Source organism: Terrapene carolina, unplaced genomic scaffold (assembly GCF_002925995.2).
Source record: "Terrapene carolina triunguis isolate 2854851 unplaced genomic scaffold, T_m_triunguis-2.0 Scaffold35022, whole genome shotgun sequence".
NCBI classification, from domain to species: domain Eukaryota; kingdom Metazoa; phylum Chordata; order Testudines; family Emydidae; genus Terrapene; species Terrapene triunguis.
Genome location: NW_020699373.1, coordinates 11,905,810 through 11,928,258, shown reverse-complemented (window position 1 = coordinate 11,928,258; position 22,449 = coordinate 11,905,810). Strand labels below are relative to the sequence as shown.

The 22,449-nt window shown below is 45.4% G+C and overlaps 1 protein-coding gene across 1 annotated transcript; it reads right to left on the bottom strand.

Moving 5' to 3' along the window:
* Positions 1-1,237: 1,237 nt before the first annotated feature.
* Positions 1,238-22,393, bottom strand: LOC113405314 (E3 ubiquitin-protein ligase BRE1A). The gene is made up of 20 exons (XM_026646393.2): positions 22,359-22,393; positions 20,649-20,809; positions 20,251-20,418; positions 19,999-20,146; positions 19,641-19,823; positions 18,360-18,478; positions 17,853-17,999; positions 17,498-17,575; positions 17,010-17,129; positions 15,756-15,935; positions 15,373-15,508; positions 11,270-11,391; positions 10,469-10,857; positions 9,759-9,876; positions 6,729-6,878; positions 5,302-5,514; positions 4,181-4,306; positions 2,909-3,049; positions 2,354-2,455; positions 1,238-2,091 (listed from the first exon to the last, which is right to left on the bottom strand). Exons 2-20 carry the CDS (start codon positions 20,775-20,777, stop codon positions 1,915-1,917), a joined length of 2,946 nt encoding a protein of 981 aa, XP_026502178.1. The 5' UTR covers positions 20,778-20,809; positions 22,359-22,393; the 3' UTR covers positions 1,238-1,914.
* Positions 22,394-22,449: the final 56 nt, after the last annotated feature.

Below are 22,449 nucleotides of genomic sequence, written 5' to 3'. Positions count from 1 at the left end.
AACTTCCTACCATGGTCATCTGCAGGCTTCCCCACCAGCCCCTTCATGGGTTCACTGTGAATCTACAGTCCTCTCAGGCTGCCTGCAGGACCATGTGCAGGATTCCTCTCTGGAGTTCTCCAACAAATCCCAAACCAAAAATATAAACTTAAATCACTTCCACCCTCCTCAGGCTGGACCCCAGGGCTGTCTCCCTACTGTCTTGTCCCTATTTTGAAAACCACCAGAGGAGCTAAATCCCCTCTTCTTGTGGCTTTTCCCCAATACTTCTCTCCCCATTTGCAAAAGCAGGAACTCACAGCCTCCTCTCTGCTGGGCCCCACCCTAACTGATCTTTTCTCAATCCTTGTAAAGCAACCTGACTCCTTTCCAGGTGGACTTGATAACTGATCTACTTAACTCCCCTCCAGGTGCCAGCAGGAGGGATAATTGAGCTCTCAGGCACCTGGTACAGCTCTCAGTACCAGTGTGGGGTTTACACCCCCTCACTAACTATATTAAGAAGTGAAGTGAATTATGGAACCACCCTATCACTTCCAAAGACATGGGGTTCAAATGCTAACTTTGGGGGTCAGTGGTAAAACAAAAGTAAGGTGATTACACCTTAGCAAAATTCCTGACACAGCAAAATTACTGCTCAAGTTAGCTCAACAGACTATCCCTGCTGAAGGAAGCCCAGGCTCCAGGGTAACAGGATAGGAGTGAGGGGGCACTGGCACGGTAAAAGGTAACTAGAGGAGAAAGAACTGCTCTTTCTGCTGTGGAAGCCAAGAGCTTTTTTAAAAGAAGTGGTTTCAATGACTGGATTAGGGCTTTTTAAAGTTCATCTTGCACCGGGAGCAAGAATTAAAATCTACTCACAGGCAAGAAAAACAGCAAAACAAATGGAACCACAGTTTTTATTGGAGTTTGTGTAGTACAAGAATAGTCCTTGTGGCAAAGCTGTACCAAAGTAACCACTACAAATCGTCTTCTGGAAAATAAGGACAATGCTAGTGAGGCCCCAGCCAGGTGGGAGGGGACAGAAAAGTGTCCATATTTCATCCAGACCAAATGGGGCTCATCAATGGAATGCTATTCTGGAGGATTCTCCTGTACGTCTCTCTCCTTCCTGATATTAAGGTGTATGCAGCATGCCTTTGGATTGGGAAGGCATCATGTTCTCAGCGGCCCCAGCTTCTTCTACGGCTCTCCTTGCAGATTCTGGCCCTGAATCAGAAAAGTACTTAAGCACGTGCCTAACTTTAAGCATACGAGTCTTCCCACTGAAGTCAACAGTACATGTGCTTAAGTTCCCTTCTGCCTCGGGGCCTTTAACTGGTAGGCTATTCACGCTGAACAAGCCTACAAGAATAAAAAAGCTAGGTGTGCTGCCCAGCCCTCACAAGCACCCCTACAAAAACAATCACCAGCACACAAACACACAGAGGGACATTTCTAGGAAGGACACAAAATTTCCCACCTTCCAAGGGGTTTGTTGTAAGCAGGGGAAAAGGTTTTAATAGAAAAAAATTTTTTTTACCCTAACGTCGTCCATTTAATACCCAAGGCTATTTCAAGGCCTCAGGCTCATCTCTATTCTGCCATGGGCAATTCCCATCACACCTGGGGTTAGGGTTGAGTTAGGCTTTATTACTCCACAGCAGCAACCCCGACTCAGCAGTGTGGAGGGGGTGAGTGGGAATGACCACTGTGGGGTGGAGGTCCCATCAAGATGGAAGGGAAAGGCAGAAAGGAAGAGAAGATGAGCAGAGATCCAAAACCTGCCTCTCCCTCCTCCCTAACCCCGGGTCACTTGTTCTGGAAGAGAACATGGGTTGGTGAAGAAGCAGTGACTGTCGTGCTGGTGACAGACAATCAGAGAAAGGGGCTGGGTGGTCGGCAGAAGAGATGCCTCTGTCTCTGTGACGAGACTCAGCCGATGTAGATCCGATGGAAGTCGTTGGCACCAAAGGCAGCATTACACTTGGGGCACTTGCGCTGCCGGGTGTCGTAGCGCGTCTTCACACACTCAAAGCAGAAGACGTGAAAGCACTTGGTGAGCACAGCATCCTTCTTACGCATGTTGCAGCAGGGACAGGTCAGACGCGCCTGCAGGAGAAAAATGCTGTGGTGAGAGTCTAAGCTACCACATGCGACAGACCTGTGAAGAACTTTCAGGTGCCCCAAGTGGACAATACACCACCATGGGAAGCAGACTTTACCGTCTGCCCTAGGAGAAGGTGGTTCCTCCAGCTCAGAGCTGGCCTTCACTGACAGAACACAGCTAGGGAAGGCCAGTACTGAATGAATATGAAGACTAAACCCTTTGGCTAGGAAAGAGTAAACAGGGGAGAGTGACAGAGTTTCTCACCTTGTAATCCTTGATCTCCTCCATCAAGATCTCATCACAGTTGGGCACCATATCGGGTTTCTTTGTGGTCTCCAACTTCCTACGCAACCTGGAGATGTCCTCCTGCAGGAGGATAAGAGACCAACAAATAAATTATTGGAGCCATTTCTCCAGAGAGCTTGTGCTTCAAGGGTACAGAACTGGGGCCCTTAAAGTACATGGTAAAATACACCAATGCTGTGCTTCCAAACCCCTCTTCCCAGTGCACTGTAGAACAGCCTTTCACAAGAAGAAAGCGATTAGATTAGATCTGTACTGGAATATTGTCAGATCTCAAACTGGGCCAAGCCACAGGGACTGAGTGCAGAAGGTTGGGGAAGTGAGAAAAAGGACACAGGCAGGAGCCAAAATGACTTATGGATGGAGCTTGAAACAAAATGAAGTTGAAAAAACCTGGAGAGCAGAGAGAAGGGGGGGGAGGGTATATGATATGGACCCTTTTGAAGTTTCACTCTGGCAGGCAGAGGCAGACTGACTAGAGATGGAGAGTGAGGGGCTGTGGTATATGGCACGTACCTGAGCCCGTTTGAAGTTGAACATATCCTTCTCTTTAGTCACACTGTTCTCCACAATTTCATCCTGAAAGTCATGTAGCTTCTTTTGAGCCAGCTCCAATTGTGCTTTGAGATCATCTGCAAGCTGGGCTGCATCCATTGCCTGTCCAAGGAGATGGCCATAGGATCATAGATATTGGAGATGGAAAAAACCTAGAAAAATCTTCCAGTCCCAATCCCTGCCCGCCCAAGACTGTGCCCTACAGTACTTTCAGGGTTTTCCCTCCAGTCTAGTTTTAGAAGATCCAAGCAAAGTGATTTACAGGACTTCCCTTGAGGGCCTGCTCAACAACCTAAGATTTCATTGTCAACAAGTTCTTGACAGTTAGCCTAAACTTTCCCTTTCTTAGTTTAATTCTTTAGTGAGATACACAGAGTAGGACGAATGCCCCTCCTTGGTGTTTATACCCTTCAAGTATGTGTAGCCTATGTCCCCAGGGTCCTGTAGCTCCTGGCTCTATTACCTTGTAGCTATTTTGCGACTGTTCTGTTATTTAAACCAGACAGAGAACTACCACAATCACTCTTTTTCCTTTTCTGAAGACCAGTCCCTCATTTGCTTTGTTCTAGTCTTCCAGCACCCCACTAGCTGTCCATGATTTTTTTTTTTTTAATTTGTCAGTGGATCAGTAAATCATTTAGCTAAATTCCCTTCATACCATAGGATGCGACATCCAGAACCGCTGACTGTTGGTTACAAAGGGATACTTTTATCTTTCTTAACAGTTGTTCAGATTTCTTTCCAATATTTTTCTTGACAAGAGATTTAGAAAGGAGGGTAGAATCAGCGATACCAGTCCATCTAATTACACTCCTTATTAACAGACCACCTTTTTTTCATTGCCCCTAGATATATTAGTTAAAACCTCTCTCATTACTCTGAAGTCGTTATGCTTTTTTACTGTCTTTATCTTTTCTCTGCAGGCCTTAACAGACCCTGATCATATTCATTTGGCTGCCTCCTCTTTTTCCATTTGCAGTATAGTTTTCCTTTTACCCTCAGCTCTCTTCTCAGTCTTTCATGAAACCACTTTGATTGCTCTCGTTCCTTGCATTCTTTATCAGTCTATTGTGCCTTAATTAGAACATTAGTTGGTATTCCTCTGCCTTCTGCCACAATGGTGTAATGACATGGAATACCAAAACCCATCAGAGAAATCCAGTGCTAGCAGCCTTGCATACCTGCCATAGGATGAAGAAAACTCAACCTTGTGAGCCAAGGATTCATGCTCACCTTGCGTTTGTTCATCTCCAGCGCCTGGGTTCGGAGGCCTAGCTCCTTCTCTCCAGTGCCTATATTGCTCTGTAGCAGGTGTTCCTTTTCCTCCAGCTTCCGCACAACCTGTAACTGAGCATCCACCTTCCAAACGGGAAGGGTGGCGGAAGGGAGAGAAACATTTAGAACGTGTGCTGCTGATATTTTGTTTTTGGAATTTTCTCCTCCTTCCCAGGTCACAACTCCCACAACTATATGCTGCAACCATCACATTTCCCTGTCACTGCGTTTTCTCTCCTCCCACTCCTACAACCCTACTTCTCTCTCTCAGGCTGCAGACACATGGACAATCAACAGAGGTCAAACTATACATTCAACCAAGGGGACATCTTCCCCCAGCTCCGAGGTGAACCTTTCTAAACCCAGCAATCAAAGACCAATAACTGGTTGTTAAACATATCTATCCCTCTCCTTTGGAAGAGCACTTAGTGGAATCATTCAAAAGCAATGGACATTTCCATGTAGGCTACAAGAAGAGGGCTGTGGGAGGGGACAGCACCTAGGAGCACCTTTTCTCATATGATTAAAAAATCCCTCACCTTTTCCTTCTCCCAGCTCTACGTAGTGGTGAACCTCTCTCTGAGGAATTTCACATTTACACACAATCTCTCATTGCATAGCTCAAACAGTGGGGTGTGCTCCCTGGCGGGGGGGGGGGAGGGGGGAGGCACAGAGGAACGTTCAGGGGGGCACGGAGGGAGCGCCACCCAGCCCCACCCCGCCCCCAGCTCTGCTCCGGCCCCACCCCCAGCCACAGTCCCGGCTCCACACCTGGCCCCGTCCTCAGCCTCATCTCTGCACCCAGCCGCGGCTGCACTCCTGCCCCTGCAACTCCACTCCCAACCCCAGAACTGCCCCCCAGCGGTGGACCCCTTCCCCCCTCCACCTCGGGAGCCGCGGCCCTGCTCCAGTGGGGACAGGGGCAAAGGGAGGGACAACTCTGAAAACTTTGGGGACCACTGGCATCTTTCAATACACCATTGAAGAGGTTTAAAACAAATCTAAGCAGCAGCTTGTCCTGATCCATTGGGGGAGTATCCCTACCCAGCCTGTTTTCCCATCACCCCTCTTCTGGTTACCTGCGTCTTCAGAGTCAGGACCTGGTCTGCCAGCTCCTCCTTCTCCTCCTTCAGTAGTTTATGGATCTGGTTTGACTTGATGCGTTCTGACATCAGCTTGAAGTTGGCATCATCCTTCTCCCGCAACTGCTGCATAAGGCGAATGTTCTGCTCTTGCATATCCTCGAAGGCTTGTCCAGTGACATCCATTTCTGAAAGCAGGGCCTCTTCTTCCTAGAACAGAGATGGAAACACACTGTAATTGGAATCTCTTTCCCCCTCCACTATAGGGCGCTGAAACACCAATAACCCCTACCTTTATTTTAAGAAACAGAATTTAGTGATAGTGAAAGATGCAGATCAACATCCTGGAGAATGATAACCTCCCTTTACCCAAACAACAGGTAACGCCACTGAACTGTAGGATGCTCCACTAGGGGACAGATGGTAGTTCAGTCTCCACAGGCATTCAGTCCTTGATCTCTGTGCTAGGAAAGCCAACAAAGGTCAAAAGTTGGCTCTAATTGTTACCTGGCCACCTCTCCACTAGGAACTAGACAGAGACCAGTGACCTGTTTAAAATTAGTTGATGAACAGCCATCAGATGGTAACATCTTTGGGCTGAATTTGAATTTAGGTCAATTAATCTGAAAGTCAATGGCTCCATAGCTCATTACTACTCCCCTGAACCATCCAGCCCCCTTAACAAATTCTGTCTTAAAATTCACAAAGGAAACAGGCAAGGTGGGATCAAAGATCTCCACTATTAGCTGACAAGGAACAGGGACATGCCCCAAGTACTGGTGCTCTAGTCACCCTCACACAATCCTGCTTTCGTAATGCAGGATTTTCCCCATCAGCCAAAGTATCTGTTCCTTATACATTGGTACTTGTGTCATATAGACTGCACCAATTGTTGCTATTTCTAAATCATATAAACTGTGGGCTTGTCTTTAATTCTGAAGTGAATTAAGATAAACAGAATGAAGGCCACTTTAATTCTGAATAAGAGTGGCCACACAGGAGTTTAATGCAGCTAATTAATCCACTATGCATTCACAACTTTAGTTAATTTGGATTAATTTTCCTGAGTGTCCCTGTTTAGCCAAGCTCTGTATAAATCAAGTGTATTTTAAAAATGAAACATCATCTTACCTCACCACAGACTGAACCTCCCCTCTCCTCACTCACCCCACGCATTACTCGCCTCAGCAGTGTTACTCTAGCCCGATGTGTGTGTATAGAAATTAACTCTTTCCTCACTCTGTCCCAGTGACACCATGATGATATTGCCTTACATGGTCCTGGGCAGAGTTGGAATATCATCTGATGGAGGTGGTGGATGTGGGGTAGAAGTGCTCTCTCTTGATTAATTCCAGCCATTTCCTGATAAGGTTTGCCCCACAAGAAGGCCTTACTAAGAGGGCATTTCCATAAGCTCCTCTCACCTGCTTGGCCATGGCTAGTTTCTTCTGCAGATACTCGATCTGCTCCTCCACTGCCCGGATCTTGCGTAGGGCATCCTCATCTGCCATTTTTTTACTTTCTTTTTTCTCTTTGTCCTCCAGGTCCTTCACCCTCTGCCTCAGCTCATCCAGCTACAGCAAGGAAAAAAGGGGATGAGATGGGGGGGAAGAGCGAAAGAGCTCTGAGGCTAGGCAGGGAATAGAACAGCAAGGACTCTGCTAAGGAATCAACCTTCCCCACAATTTTCCAACACCACAGAGAAACCTTTTTTTTTTTTTTTTTTTTTAAAGAAAGAGAAAAAGACCCGTTTTCTCATCTAGTCCAGTTCCCCAGCATGGTGTTAGGAGGTGCATTGGAGGTGTTGCTGTAATAACTGGCCCACAAATTTACACTAACTAAACTTAAATGTGAAGAGCGAGAGCTGATTAGATGTCACAATAATCTATAACAATCAATGTTGATGGGAAAAGGTGCAAAAGGGAAACAGATAGATTAAATTAATACAAACAAAAAGGCCCACTGATATAATTCAAGGACTGTTTTAAAATCATGCCTGGTAAACAAGAAAAGTTTGGGACTGGAAATCGATGGTCCAAAATTGGTGTGTTGGAAATTAGGCCTAATTGAGTGCAAAATAATGAGGGGGTGGGCTATTCCACCAATCACTCCCTTTGGGGGTAAAAATTAGCAAAAGCAAAGCAAAGGGGGACAACTGCTAACTGAAAAGAGAAGGAAAAGGAGAAAGCTTCACCATCAAAGCTGCCACCCGTGGTATCTCCTGGGAACCAAGGATCTATTGCAATACCACTGGGCCTTCATTGACCTAATCACAAGAGATGTCCCGACCAGACCAGACCAAGAAAGGGATGCAAATGACATAGCCAGAGCTAGTGAAGGTGGCAAAATCCCAAACACTACCTGGGATATAAGACTGTCTCTCTCACACATGTCCTTTTCCTTCCCCACCTTTATTTTTTTTCTTTCCTAGCCCTCTCCTTTTTCCTGCTAGCTGGCAAGAGTCTGGTTTAGCCAGCCAAGAGTGCATATTTTGCAACACTGCTGTGAGCCTATGACCAGAGAGGCAACTAAAAGCAATGCCCTAAACAACCTGATACTGGAACAAATCTGCCAGATCGCTAATCGGTTGATAAGACCTGATATACCTGTTTTACTTGCAGCCTTGCTGCTGGAAAAACTCACTACCAAAAACAGAAGCTGCATTTTCTATCATTGCTGTTCTCCCCACCACCTTGTTCATCTTGTCTTTCAGAAAATGGATTGAACTTTAACAGCAGCTCCAGCCCATCTCAACTAACTTCTTCTCTTTTCCCCAAAAGAACAGTTACTGCTATCTTTAATACCATCTAAACAACTGTCACATAGGGGGGTTTCCCTCTAAAAACTCTCTCTAGCTAAGAGGAAAGGGAACAAGCTATGTTAAAATAAAAGCCTTACGTAATACTTTACATTTCAAATGCTTTCCCTTTTTCCCCTGTATCTTTAATAGACTCATAGACTTTAAGGTCAGAAGGGACCATTATGGTCATCTAGTCTGACCCCCCGCATGATGCAGGCCACATAAGCTGACCCACCCACTTTTCCTTAACTCAGCTGTTGAAGTCTCCAGATCGTGATTTAAAGACTTCAAGTCGCAGAGAATCCTCCAGCTTGCGACCCCTGCCCCATGCTGCGGAGGAAGGCAAAAAACCTCCAGGGCCTCTGCCAATCTACCCTGGAGGAAAATTCCTTCCCGACCCCAAATATGGCGATCAGTAGAACCCCAAGCATATAGGCAAGATTCTCCAGCTGGATCCTCATTTTACCAGCGATGGTACGTTATTGCCTAATTGACTAAAATCACGTTATCCCCTCAAACCATTCCCTCCATAAACTTATCTAGCCTAATCTTGAAGCCAGACAGGTCTTTTGCCCCCACCATTTCCCTCGGAAGGCTGTTCCAAAATTTCACCCCTCTGATAGTTAGAAACCTTCGTCTAATTTCAAGCCTAAACTTCCCCACGGCCAGTTTATATCCATTTGTTCTCGTGTCCACATTAGTACTGACCGGAAATAATTCCTCTCCCTCCCTGGTATTTATCCCTCTGATATATTTAAAGAGAGCAATCATATCTCCCCTCAGCCTTCTTTTGGTTAGGCTAAAAGGTTAAAAAAAGGGGTGTGCTTGCCATGGCCACTAAAGGTCTCTGTATACCAAACCTTTTCTCAAAATGTGTGATGTTGAACAGTGACAGGGTCATGTTAACACCTTTAACTCTTTGGGCCCATTTATTACATCTACAGGATGAGATATAAACTGAATTCTTGACCAACATCACCATTAAAGATTCCATGACACTTTCTTGTTAATAAGAGTAAATACATTAACCCTACTCTCCTGGTTAATCCTGTACAGATAATTACATTCTGCCTATCTACATTCCCTCTGCCACATCATTGGAATATAGTATCCTTCACTTTTAATCACAAATCTTTGTCTGATTATTTAGTTTAGTTTTAAATACCTCAAGAGATGGGGCTTGTACCTTTTCCCTTGGGAGATTATTATTCCACAGGCCAACTGCACCATAATAAATGTCTCCCTAATCATTCAAGTTTAATTTTCATCCCAGTTCTACCCCTTCAGGGAGCCTTTTCCCCCTTGCTATTCAAACCACTCTATTACTTTTACACACACCAGAGAGCCAATAAGATACACATCATCATGCAGGACAGTAACATTACTTTGCCAAAAAGGTAGACGAGTGAATCGTCAGCCAGGTGGACACCTCACAACCTCAACGATGAAGGACCATTCTAAGGCCAGTCCTCTGCCTGCACTCCCAGTCTGTCCCAACCTTAAACTGTCTGACAGAGGAAGAAGGGGAGGGACATTCTGGAGTCCGGAAGAGGAAACAACAGCCCTACAACAAGCCCGAGGAGGGCATTTCAAGAACAGCCATTAGATGGTGAGGGGCAAGATAAAAAGGAGGACCGAGATTGGACATTGTTACCTCAGCTTTTGCCTTCTTCTCAGCTGCCATGAGCTGAACCTTGTCTCTCTGCTCCTTTGGGGCCGAGCGGTACATGTCTAACAGCAACTTCATCTCCTTCTGGCTCTCCTGGGCTTTCCTGGCAACCGTGAAAGAAAAGCACCAATTTGAATATTTGGGAGAAATGCTATGGTGTGATGCTGTCTGCCTGAACGCAAGAACGACATTCTCTCAGCATCTTCCAGCGTAGGCTCGTGTGTGACTACTGGGCTCGTCTTACCCTGGGCACATGTCCATACTGTACATGGAACAATGCAGAAACATACATCGGAGGATGAGCAGAGACATGCTAAAGTCGACTCAGACGAAGAAGGAAAGAGAGCAGCAGAGGAACTTACCTTGGTAGTAAACTCTAGACTTTCTCAGTGACTGATCCAAGACAAGGAGGAGCGTGGTCTTTGATTGGAAATCTGCACCTGACAAGCCCCATCCCTTACAGATATCTGCAACCAGTTAGGTTTGTTGATTGAGGAGGCCCTAAATACCACCGCCACTATGTGTCCCTTGGGCACAATCATAACACCAGTGACCCAAGGAAAGAGTTACCTTTACCAGAATTAAGACACTAGCTTTTGGAGTTAATCAGGGGTTTCTAGCTATGCTCCCCGGACACCCCAGATTAGGGCACGATGCTGGAAAATAGGAACAAGAATTTCAACAGTACTTCTTACTTGAGATCAGCCTTCAGCTGCTTGATCACTTCAGCTTCTTTCTTCCTCCCATCCTCATGCTTCCCTTTCTCCTTGGTGGACTCTCTCTCCTTCTCAGACTCCTTCTGCTTCTGCTTCTCCCGCTCCCGTTCTTTCTCCTTCTCCTTCTCCCGCTCTCTCTCCTTCTCTTTCTCCTTCTCACGCTCCCTCTCCTTCTCCCGCCTCTCGCGCTCCCTCTCCTCTTCATCTCGCTTGGCCTTGGCATCACTGGCATCCTCGGGGGCAGCCTTGGGCACAGACGCCTGAGCAGAGGAATCATCAGGCTCCTGTTTGACCTCCGGTGGTTCCTCCTTGGTCTCTTCAGTGCTGGACTGGGACTGCAGGAGGGCACTCCCACTGCGGGAGCGAGTCTGGGGGGGGGGGAAGGGGAGCAGTGGGGAAGAAACAAAGGGAAACCAATCAAGTGAATGGGAGAAGTTCTCAGCCAGAACACATTTCTCACTGCCAGCCCTGTAGGATTCCCTTGCATGTTTCCCTCACAGATGCTATTGCCAATGCTTTTTCAGAGCACAATGCAGCCATGGAGGGAGGTCCACTCTGTGGGAGGTGGAAATCCAAGAAGAGGCTTCTGCGTAGAGCCCGGTAGAAAACTGTGCAGTTTATCCCCTGGGGCCTGTTATGCTTTTCCCAAAGCCTGTGGCACCAGAGAGACATTTACACAGGCAAACTATGAGACAGATGGGTAGCCTATGCTTTGCTGTCGCAGGTTTTTCCTCCCTCTCCATCTTCCCCATTCTCTCCCAGGATCTCCAGCTCCGGTACCTTGCTCAGGTCGGACTGGGCCTCCCTCAACTTGCGCTTGTACCTCAGCACCTCCCCCTTCAGCTGGTGGTTGTGATTCTGGAGGCTGCTGATGAGGTGACGCATCTCCCGATTTATTGGACCTATAAAAAACAAACAACACACACACACACACAGGCTAGTTACCACAGGCCACAATCAGCTCTGCCCTCCAGACCTCAGAGTATTTTTGCTGGTCTTTTGAAAAGCCCTTCCATTGTATCAGTATATTTCTGGTAATGATGTACCCAGAACTGAATGAAATGTGCCAGGCACAGGCATTGTCACAGAGAAAGACTCATCTCCCTGCTCCATGGCATGGTGGCTTGGACAACTGTACTGGTCCTATTTGCCACCATATCTTCTTGCAAATCACCACTGTAGGTCTCGCTCAGCATCACTGCTTCACAGATTTCTCCTTCCCATCAAGAATCTGAGTATGGGAAGGCAGTGCTACCCCATCAGAAGTCTCTTATTTAAATGCTATTTAAAAATACCTTTTTGCCCCTCTCTGGTGGAAGTTAAATATGCCAGGGTATAAGCCCAATTTCCTAGACAAAATCCCCTCTCTCAGAAAAAGAGCTTCCGATAGCGTAAGAGGGATATTCTCCCTACACAATCTCTCCACTGCCAATAACCAACTAATTCCCAAACATACTGGAAATCCTTGTAAGAGCATTTGGCCACAGCCAGAAAGACAGAAGATAACTTGACACCAGTTTGTCTTATACGTCTAAGGAGCTTTTTTTCTGAGACAGAACAGTGCAAACAAGTATTTAACAAGAGCAGAGAAAGCTCCAAAGAAGGCATTCTGCTGAAATCATAGAAATGTCGGGCTAGAAGGGGCCTCAAGAGATCATTTAGTCCATCCCCCTGCCTGAAGCACCCCAACAGGCATTAGTCCAACTGTGACTCCGGGAGCCCCTGGCAGAGTGTCCCCTCCAATAAAGTAACTAACATCGGGCCTGACACATTGTACATTATGACAACTGTGTGTTGGGGCAAAGGTGTCATATAATGTATCATATGTAAACTGGTGACACACTGGTCCCAGAAATCACTGTGTATGTACAGGTTATGTACAAAGATTTATAGAGGTGCACTGAAAATATGTTTTTAAAATGTGTTTGGGAGGCATCGCATGAACCCAGCCTGCTCTAAACAAAGAAATGCGTCTTCGCTTGTCTGACTGGCTTGGTTACAGGCAGAGGACAATGAGTACCTTTGCATGCAAGGTAAAGAAATTCATCAAGCTAAACAAGCAGAGGAGACAACCGGTTAACAATCATACTGGGGGACAGAATCTGCACCCTAGAAAGCCTTCCTGGCTCCTGAGTCAGAGACAATGGACTTTGAATAATATAAGGGGAGCAAAAAGATCTTTTAGTTATCCACCACTGAGGGGACATTGGGTACAGCACCCCTGTGGAAGTTGGATCCCCTAGCATGGAGGGTTAGGGATGCTGACAACTTTATGTAAGAAAGAAAATTGCTTAGACAAAGATTGTAACTTGCTAAAATTAAGTTTTAGTCACTAGAAAGCATGTTTTGTTTTGTTTTATTTGTAACCATATTTGTCTCTTTTATTCTTGCTTAGTATAACCTAAATCTCTGCTCTTTGTTAATAAACTTATTCTTGTTTTAGTACAAAACCATCTCGGGGCTGTATATTAAAGTTAAGTGTGAGTCCTCAGCTAACCTAACATGTTGTGATGTGTGCTCTGTCTGTCGGTCTCTTTGGACGCAGCAAACTTAATTGCTGTGAGTGTCCCATGAGAGGGACTGGACACTACTGGGAGACATCTTGGGGGAACTGGGGTTCAGAGACTTGAAGAGTTTGCTGGCAAGGCAGACAGGGAACTGACACACAACTTAGCAAGAGTGTGAGCTTTGCTCCTGCTAAGGCAGAGTGGTAACACAGTGGCTCACAGTTCTGCATGAACTGAGCATAATGTCACACCAACCTGTTCTTACAAGCCACCAAGAACAGGGATACCACAACCTCCTCAGGTAACCTGTTCCACTGCTTAACTATCCCTACAGTTGGAAAGTTTTTCCTAATATCTAACCTGAATCTGCCTTGCTGCAAACTAAGCCAATTGCTTCTTGTCCTACCCTCGGTGAACATGGAGATCACCTGATCATTTCCTCTTTATAACAACCTTTTACATATTTGAAGACTGTTACATCCCCCATCAGCCTTCTCTTCTCTAGATTAAACATTCCCAATTATTTCAACCTTTCCTCATATGCCATGTTTTCTAAACCTCTTACTTTTGTTGCTCTCCTCTGGGCTCTCTCCAGTTTGTTCACATCTTTCTTAAAGTGTGGTGCCCAAAACTAGACACAGTACTACCGCTGAGGCCTCATAGTGCCAAGTAGAACAATGATCCCTTGTATCTTACACCTGGCACTCCTGATAATATATCCCAGAATGACATTTGATTTTTTTGCAACAGCATCACACTCTTGACTCACAGTAGGTCTGATCCACTATAACCCCAGACCCTTTTCAGCAGTACTACCACCTAGCCAGTTATTCCCCATTTTGTAGTTGTGCATTTGATTTTTCCTTCCTAAGGCCTGGTCTACACTGGGGGGGAGGGGGGAAAATCAATCTAAGTTATGCAACTTCAGCTATGTGAATAACGTAGCTGAAGTCGACATACTTAGATCGACTTACAGTGGTGTCTTCACCGCGGTGAGTCGACTGCTGCCACTCCCCCGTCGACTCCGCTTGCGCCTCTCAAGGCGGTGGAGTTCAAGAGTCGACGGGAGAGCGCTCGGGGGTCGATTTATCACGCCTAGACTAGATGCGATAAATCGATCCCCGCCTGATCGATCGCTGCCCAACGACCTTGTTGATTTCAGACCAATTCTCCAGTTTACCAAGATCATTCTCAATTCTAATCCTGACCTCCCACTCTATCATTAATGAAAATATTGAATAGTACTGGACCGAAGACAGATCTATGTGGGAGCCTGGTATATACATCCTCCTAATTTGTCAGTGAGCCAGTGTGCCTTTGGCACAGGTATTTTTATTAAAAATCACAGACAGGATACGGGCAACAAACAATAAATCACAGATTTATTGAAGCCCAAGCTCTGCTACCCAGGACCGAAGCCCAAGCCCCACCACCCGGGGCTGAATTATTGCAATTTTCAAGAAGTCAAAGAGGTCTTGTAAAATCACGGAATCCATGACTTCCATGACAGATTTGTAGCTTTATAGATAACTACTCTTTGATTGTGGTCTTTCAATCATTTGTGCAACCACCGTATTATAATTTCATCTAGACCATATTTCCATAGGTTACTTATGAGAATGTCATTTGGGACCATGTCAAAAACCTTAAAGAAGTCCATACATATCACATCTACTGCTTCTCCCCCAATCCACTACCCTGTCAAAGAAGGAACTCAGATTGATTTGGCATGATTTGTTGTTGACAAATCCACACAGCCTAGTACTTTTCACTTTATTACCCAGCAGGTTTGAACATATTGTTTAATAATTTATTCCAGTGTCTTTCCAGGTATCAAAGTTTGGGTGATTAGTCTGTAATTCCCCTGTAATTAGTCTGTAATTCCCTGTAATTAGTCTTCCTTTTTCCCTTATTTGAAGATAGGTACTATGTTTGTTCTTCTCCAGGCCTCTGGGATCTCACCATTCTCTAGAAGTTCTTGAAGATAATCACTGAACATTCAGAGATTAAGTACCTGAGGGCGAATTTAACCAGGCCTGGCTAATTTGAATACATGTAAAATATCTATGATTTTTTTCATTTGTTCTTTGTGTATTCTTACCAAAGATCCTTATCCTTTGTTAATACTAATGATGTTAAGCATTTAGTCACAGTTAAAGTGAAGACTGGAAGTAAACACTTCAGCCTTCTCTGTGTCATCCATTATTTGCTCTCCTTCCCCATTAAGTCGTGGACTAACACTTTCCTCCATCATTCTCTTACTTCCAATGTATTTTTAGAACCTCCTCTTATTGTTTCTGTCCCTTGCTGGTCATGACTCATTTTGTGCCTTAGCTTTCTGAAATGCAACCTCTGTTTACAAACAAAATTTGGTACCTGCTTGTTCATTGGCAGCAAGTGTCTGTTCAAACTCTATCCTCAGCATCTCATACTCCTTGCGGACCTGTGCCAGAGTGTCCTCTAGCTGGATCACCTCTGTGCGCAGCTTCTTGTGGAGGCTGACCTCATCCCGCTGGGGAGCAAGAAGGGACACAGAGAGAGAGAGAGAGAGAGAGAGAGAGAGATAAGTGCTATGATCTAGGTGTCTCATATTTCCTCATCAACCTGCTTTTACAAAAGAGGAGAGGATTACTACCCTCCTAAAAAAACAGAAGAACAACTGAGCCTGCAAAGACAACTGCAGAGGGCTTGGTTCACTCCAGGGGCCAGTCAGAGGGGGAGATCTCAAAGAGGAGAAGATGGAGGAATGAGGTGGTTACCTCAATGAGTTCCACCTGGCGCTGGTGTGTGCTGCGAGTGCCGTGAAGCAGAGTGCGTGCCTCATCCAGATGTGCCTTCAGCTGGAGACTCTCATTATACAGGACCGAGAACTGGGACTGCATGCAGCGGTACTCAGGAGTCTCCTTCACAGCCTCTTCCACCGCCCTCCGCAACTCCACCTGGGCAGAGACATACAGTCCCATGAAGAAAAGGAGAGAAGCGGAGAGGATAGAAATGTTACCTCAGAGTGGATTCCAAACACAGGGAGATAACAGAACTCCAAAGCCCATTCTCCTTCCACAGCCTTTCTTTGACTAGATAGAATTTCCACAGGGCAAGGTAATGGCTTTGTGAACTATCCCATTGCAGGAATTTATCATCTGTATGAATTCAGTACTGATTAAAGTTACTGGATTAACAGCCTGGAGTCCAGAGACACCGCACAGACAGCAGCATGGTAAGACTTCCCTTCACCACACAGCTAGCATGCCTGCCAGCTCTAGGAGTGAGAGAACTCATTCTCCTGGCTCACTCCATCTTCCTGTCACCCAGGCTGTCAGTTGGGGGAAGAGGAGATTTCTATAATGTGGACTACCAAGAACCAGACTGAAATTGACAATTCATTTCACAGAGGCAGTAGTGCAAGCAATTTTGAAAACAAACAAACAAACAAACAAAAGGTCTTAAAAATATTGTAGCATCAAGTTAGAACAGTTCTATGAGTCAGTTTGTTCCACGCATTGCAGAAGCTCTAAAACCCCCTTTTTTCCTCTTTCACTTCCATTCACTAGAGACTCTCTCTCTCTGTCAGATAATTGGATTTGTTGAGCACTGAGCTCTGCATTAGTTCCCCGCAACCAAACTATGAGCTGGGGAAAAAAGGTAACCCCTGTCCTTCTGGGCAGTTATTAGTGTTGACAGGTGGTCATTGAAGATGCAGTGAATCAATAAAACCAACACACAGAACAGGAAACAGACAGCTACGATTCCCTTTATTGACCACATGGTGTCACCATTATACCAGGAATGCCAGTCACAGCAAAACCCCAGGTTCCCATTAGCATCCCAGCCTATTGCATGTAAAACATCATCCAAGCACAGAGAATGTGCCTGAAACAGAGACAGAGACTGACCAGAAAATCTAGCTTCACAGAAGGTACTAAAGAGGTTTTACACAGATTCAACAGAGTGAAACAGAGAGGAGCCAATCACATCCATCCGTCTTCAGGCTCCCCAGAGAATTTTGCTCATACCTTCAGTTTATCATTCTGTGTCATCACCTCTTCGAGATCCTGGCGCAATTTTTCCAGCTCACTGTGGCGGTTCCCAGCCAGCTCCTTGTTCTCCTCCAGCTCAGCGTTCATTTCCTCAAACTGAAGAAGAAACACAAGAGTTTTTTTTAATGTATTGAAAAAACCCATTTTGCATCTATCTACAGTACTCATATGACCCAAAATACCATAGTATCAGAGCACCTCACAGTCTTTAATGTTTTTATCCTCATAACTCTTGTGACATATATAGGACAGTGCTATTATCCTTGTTTTAGAGATTGGGAACTGATGCCCAGAGAAGCTAAGTGACTTGCCTGAGGTCACACAGGAAGTCTGTGGCATAGCAGGGGCTCAAATTCAGGCCTCCACAGCCCTAGGCTACTGCCCTAACCACTGTACCATCCTTCTTCTCCTTCACCAATCAAAGCTTCCCCTCACCCCGCCAACCCCACGGCCTTAGGTTTTACCTTGCGAGCATTGATGGTGATTGTACCCCCGTAGAGACTGCTCCCAGCTCCATATACCTTGTAACCTTTTGAATTCACCTGCAATGAGGATAAAGATTTTGTAACAAAAGTGTGTAGTGCTTGAATCCTGCCCCACTTCCTAAACCATTCACGCAAACAAAAGACAGTCACTCCATCCTTAGCTCACGTCTATTACGCCATTCCAATTAGCAGTGATTTAGTACAGTAGAGGAAGGCTCCATAAAGATTCCCCTCTCTTTCTCTCAGCAATATTCCCTATGAAGATGTTAACAGGTGTTGCTGAGCTCCGAACTGCTCTAGCTCTGGATCTCCTTTCAAAGGGCTTGGCGATTACCCGTTCCAGTACATCAGCCAGGTGTCGGTTGAGCCGCTGCTCTCTCTTGCGGATCTTGTCAATATCCCACTGAAGGTCGTCGATCATGGTCTCCAGCACGCACACCCGCGACTCTGCCATCTCTACTTTCTCCTGCAACTTGGAGAACTGCAGCCAAGGAACAAAGGGGAGCATGGGTTAGGATAAGCAGCAGTGTCGGATTCACAGCCTTAGTTTATCAGTTTATTGCTCAAGTCAAGTTTGCCAGGTACTTTACCACATGATTCTGCTTCAGAATCACATAGAAGTACAGTGCACATTACAGTTCTCCAAAATTAATTACTCCTCCCTTAACCTTTGCTCAGAACTTGAATTCTTCAGACCTAATCATCCCTGGTGCTCTACAGTTCAGCCTCTCGATGGCAATAACATGCTTCCTGGGCGACAGTAACCAGGATCGTTCAGTATTCCAGACAAGGATCAAATAAGCACAAACACAAAGACAGATTCTGTTTTTCTTTCTTGTACCTCTTGAGACATGATTCGGTGCTTTTCCTGGAGTAGATCAGCCAGTTCCTGCAGCCGTCCATTTTCATGTGCAAGGTAGGAATTTAGTTCCTGGACCGCTTCATCCACCAGTGACGCATCTGAAGTAAGTGTGGGGGGGGGGAGGAGGGCGAGAATGAAAAGGGAGTCATGAACGAGTGTCTTCAATTCAGCAAGCAAAGGGGAAGGGGAAACAACACAATAAACCTATTTAGGATGGTGGAAAGAGAAAAGTGGAGGGGAATCTGAACAAAGACAGTTGCTCAACCCTTAATTCTTATCTATTATGCCATTTCAATTAGCAGGCTCCCAAATACCATGTGTACCGCGACATTTAGGCGCATCTGGGCAGTGGGGAAAATTATGGACAGAGCAAGAATTCATTGTCTGTTGTGCAGAGCTGAGTGAGGCTTTCCTAAACATACAAACTCAAAACTCAGGCCAGCTTCACAGACTTTTCAGGGAACAGAGCCTGAGAATTAAGTGAACCTGAGGTCATTTTTATTTTTAGGTGAAAGACATGGAAATCTCAGCTGCTTTTGCAGAATTTTTCTTGAGTTCATGTGAACCTTACACAAAGAACCTTTTCAAGGAATTAGCCCGTTTGGAATTTGCAATCTTCCCTCAGCGCTATGTGGTTACCATACATCTCTGTGTCAAATAGTTACATACCCAAGGAATCAGACAGCTAACATCTTGTCCAGGTGAATTATTGCCTCAAACCACAAGGAATCCAAGAACTGTCCTCCAGCAGCCCACGTTGCTGGTGAATTGTGAAAGGAAGGAGGACGGTACCAGTTTCCATCATTCCCACTTTGGATATAATTTCCACACTGCTGCTCTTGGCAGCAGCTTTTGTGTAGTGGCAGATTATGTCAGGGTTATATGGTTCCACTGGGACTTAAGTATTTCCAAGTGGATCAACAGGTGATTCAGCACTGGAGGTGCCCTCCACTTAGACCCCACATACAAGGCACAGTTTTCAGCATTCAAGTAGTTTAACTATCTGAAGAAGGACTTTAGCACAGAGGGACAGATTTTCAACAGAGCTCAGCAGCCAACAGACCCCACTATTCTCAAATAGGAGCTGATGGGTGCTGAGTGCTTTGGAAAACCTGGGCATTTCATTTTGATGAATAAGTCTGAGGGAAAATCTGGCCCTTCCCACTTACATGGCAGGAACTGGTTCATCCCTGACTCAATGTGTTAAGAAAGTTGGAATTTGCGAGCATAGGCCCTCACAGTCAACCGGCTCTGTCATACCTCCACTGTTTAGCTTGTGAGACAGCATGTCCATCTTCTCCTGAAGCTTGTCATACTTTGTCACAATTTGGGCGACAGCTCGGCGGGAGGACTCCACACGCTCCTGCAGCTGAGACTCCATCTCCTCACTGGTACTGCTGGCCAGGGTAGCTAGGAAGGAGAATGCTGGCTCCAGCCCTTCCCCTGGGAGACAGAGGTGAAGGAAATGGATGAGTGTATATTTGTGTGTAGTGGGAGAAGTAGTCACCAGTATCTGCAAATCATTCATTTTCCCAGAGGGCACAGAACATCAACACTTCCCTCAATGAAGTCCATCTTCCCAAACTGCCACAGATAACTACATGGCACAAGGCCTCACCTCGCTCCCTCTCATCCTTACGTTCCTGATTGCTGTCTGAGTCTGGTTCTGGTTCTGGCACCACCAGGGCTTTTCGTTCAGACAGAAGGTCTCCAAGACCTTGCTCCAGGTCATAGCGTTTAAGAATGATGCGGATATTTTCATCAAACTGGAAGAAGGGACAATGAGAAGATACATAACTTGCATAGCATCAGAGTGAATGAGACAGGACAACATAGAGAACAAGACAGCTCGACTGAGCATGCCGCGAACCTGACTCCAGTAGCGGTTCACAATCAGCAGAGAGGCATCATCGGTGGCCTGCCGCCGCTCCAGCTTCTCAATATGCTCACGCAGCTCATCCTCGATGGCCTGCCGCTGGTCCAACATCTCCGCCAGCTTTCGGTTCTTAGTCTGCAGCGTCCGGATGTCCAGCTCCTCCTGTGCAGAGATGAGAATCACATCAGTGCAGTTAATGCAGCACAGGCCTGTTCTACCCCTTTCTATAAAAGGGCCTTTGAGCAAGATCTTTGGGCCTGGGTGAGGATGAAAACAAAATAACATGGTGGAGGCGAGGAGGTTGGTTGTATTACTTGCAGGACATGGCTGGGATCAATGAGCTGGGGGTCCATTAAGGAAGAGGTTGAGTGGGGTGCCATAGATATACATACCGTTGAGGAAACACCTCCTAACTTAATGGTCTCCACTGTTGTTCCTGAGTCTTCGACCCCTGCCTTTTTCTCTGGGGGCCCAGAGGGGCCAGGCTCTGCCGCCGCCCGCTTGTTGCCGATCCCAGACATTGTGGGTAAAGAGTGGAGATTCCCAGCTCTTCCTGAAACACAAAGAACAAGTTTAATAAACATCTACCCTCTAACCAGTACTATTTTAGGGATTTCTAACATGCCTATCACTATGGTATCTGCATGCCTTACACACCACAGGAACACAAAACAACAACAACAGATTGTATACACCAGAAATAGATGCCATGAAGGATTTAGAAGGTAAGAATGTAAAGTAAACATTACAAGAAATTGGCTGGGCTAGTATTATGAATGTCAGAACAATGTATGAGGAGATACTACAATAAAAAGAGATTACTCCAACAAGTTCAGAACAAATCCTTGAACCCTGTTAGTGCCTTAACGAAAGACTCTATTGCCTTCAATGGTCTTTGGGATCAGGCTCCTGGAGAGAATATCCTAGAACATTAGAAGTAAATTAGAGCTTTGCAAGTGGATATGGTCATCTAACTTTGATATGTACATGCAAAGAAATCTAAGAATACTTTTTAAAATGTTTTGAGATCTACTGCTCAAAAGTGATATATAAGAGCTATGTGTTGTTTATTTTTTATTTTAACTGTAAGCTTTTTAGGATAGGGGCTGAGACCACTGTCAAGACCTGAATATTTCTTATAATATAAACTCTTTGGGCAAGGATTGCATCTTACATATTTGTGCAGTGCTCAGAATAATGGGATTCCTATCTTGAATGACCTACTACAATATAGATATTTAAAAGTTAATTTCTCATATACAAATGTATTTTACTTGTTTCTCACCATTTTTATTGTAATGGATCTTAAATAAAAGACTTAAAAAATGCACCAATCATAAAAAATACCAACAAACAAGAACGGGGACAGAACTGCTTCATTTGATGGCTTACAAAAGAGATCTCGGATGTGGCAGGGATTGGTACAGTAATGTTCCCCATCAGGATTCTCACATTCTAATTCTGACCGGACTCAGGATTAAAGGGTTTGGTAACACTCCTCCTTATACCCCATATGTCTACTGCACATTCGGACTCTATTACAACTGTGCAAGAAGGAAATGCTGTGGTTCAGGGCTGAGGTGCACGGGCAAAGCTCAGCAGCAGATCTTTTCATATCTGCCAACATCTGAAGGCTATAAATAGGAACACTGGAGAGAAAGTCTGAGGATATTCCTTTTAAATCCACTGAAACCTACTGCTTTTTACAAGCTTATTAATACTCCTTGACCTACATATTGAGAAAGGAAGGAGTGGAGACTTCCTGCTGCAAACACACCATAACTTGGTTGAAATAGCCTGTGTAATCACAGAGTTTCCCTAGATCTTACCGTTTTAAAATGAAGTGCATGTGAATGGGTTAGGGGCCATTTGAACCTAGTGCATGGGGTTCTCAAACTGGGCATCAGGACCCCTCAGGGGGTCACAAGGTTATTACATGGGAGGATCACAAGCTGTCAGCCTCCACCCCAAACCCTGCTTTGCCTCCAGCATTTATAATGGTGTAAAATATATTTCAAAGGGTTTTTACTTTATAGGGGGCCTCGCACTCAGAGGCTTACTATGTGAAAGGGGTTACCAGTACAAAAGTGAGAACCACTGACCTAGTGCTAGTGAAAGGCATTAGCTTGATGATCCTGAAGACTGAAATGAAAGCAACAGCATGTTTCCCCACACTGTCCCACCTCTAAGCTG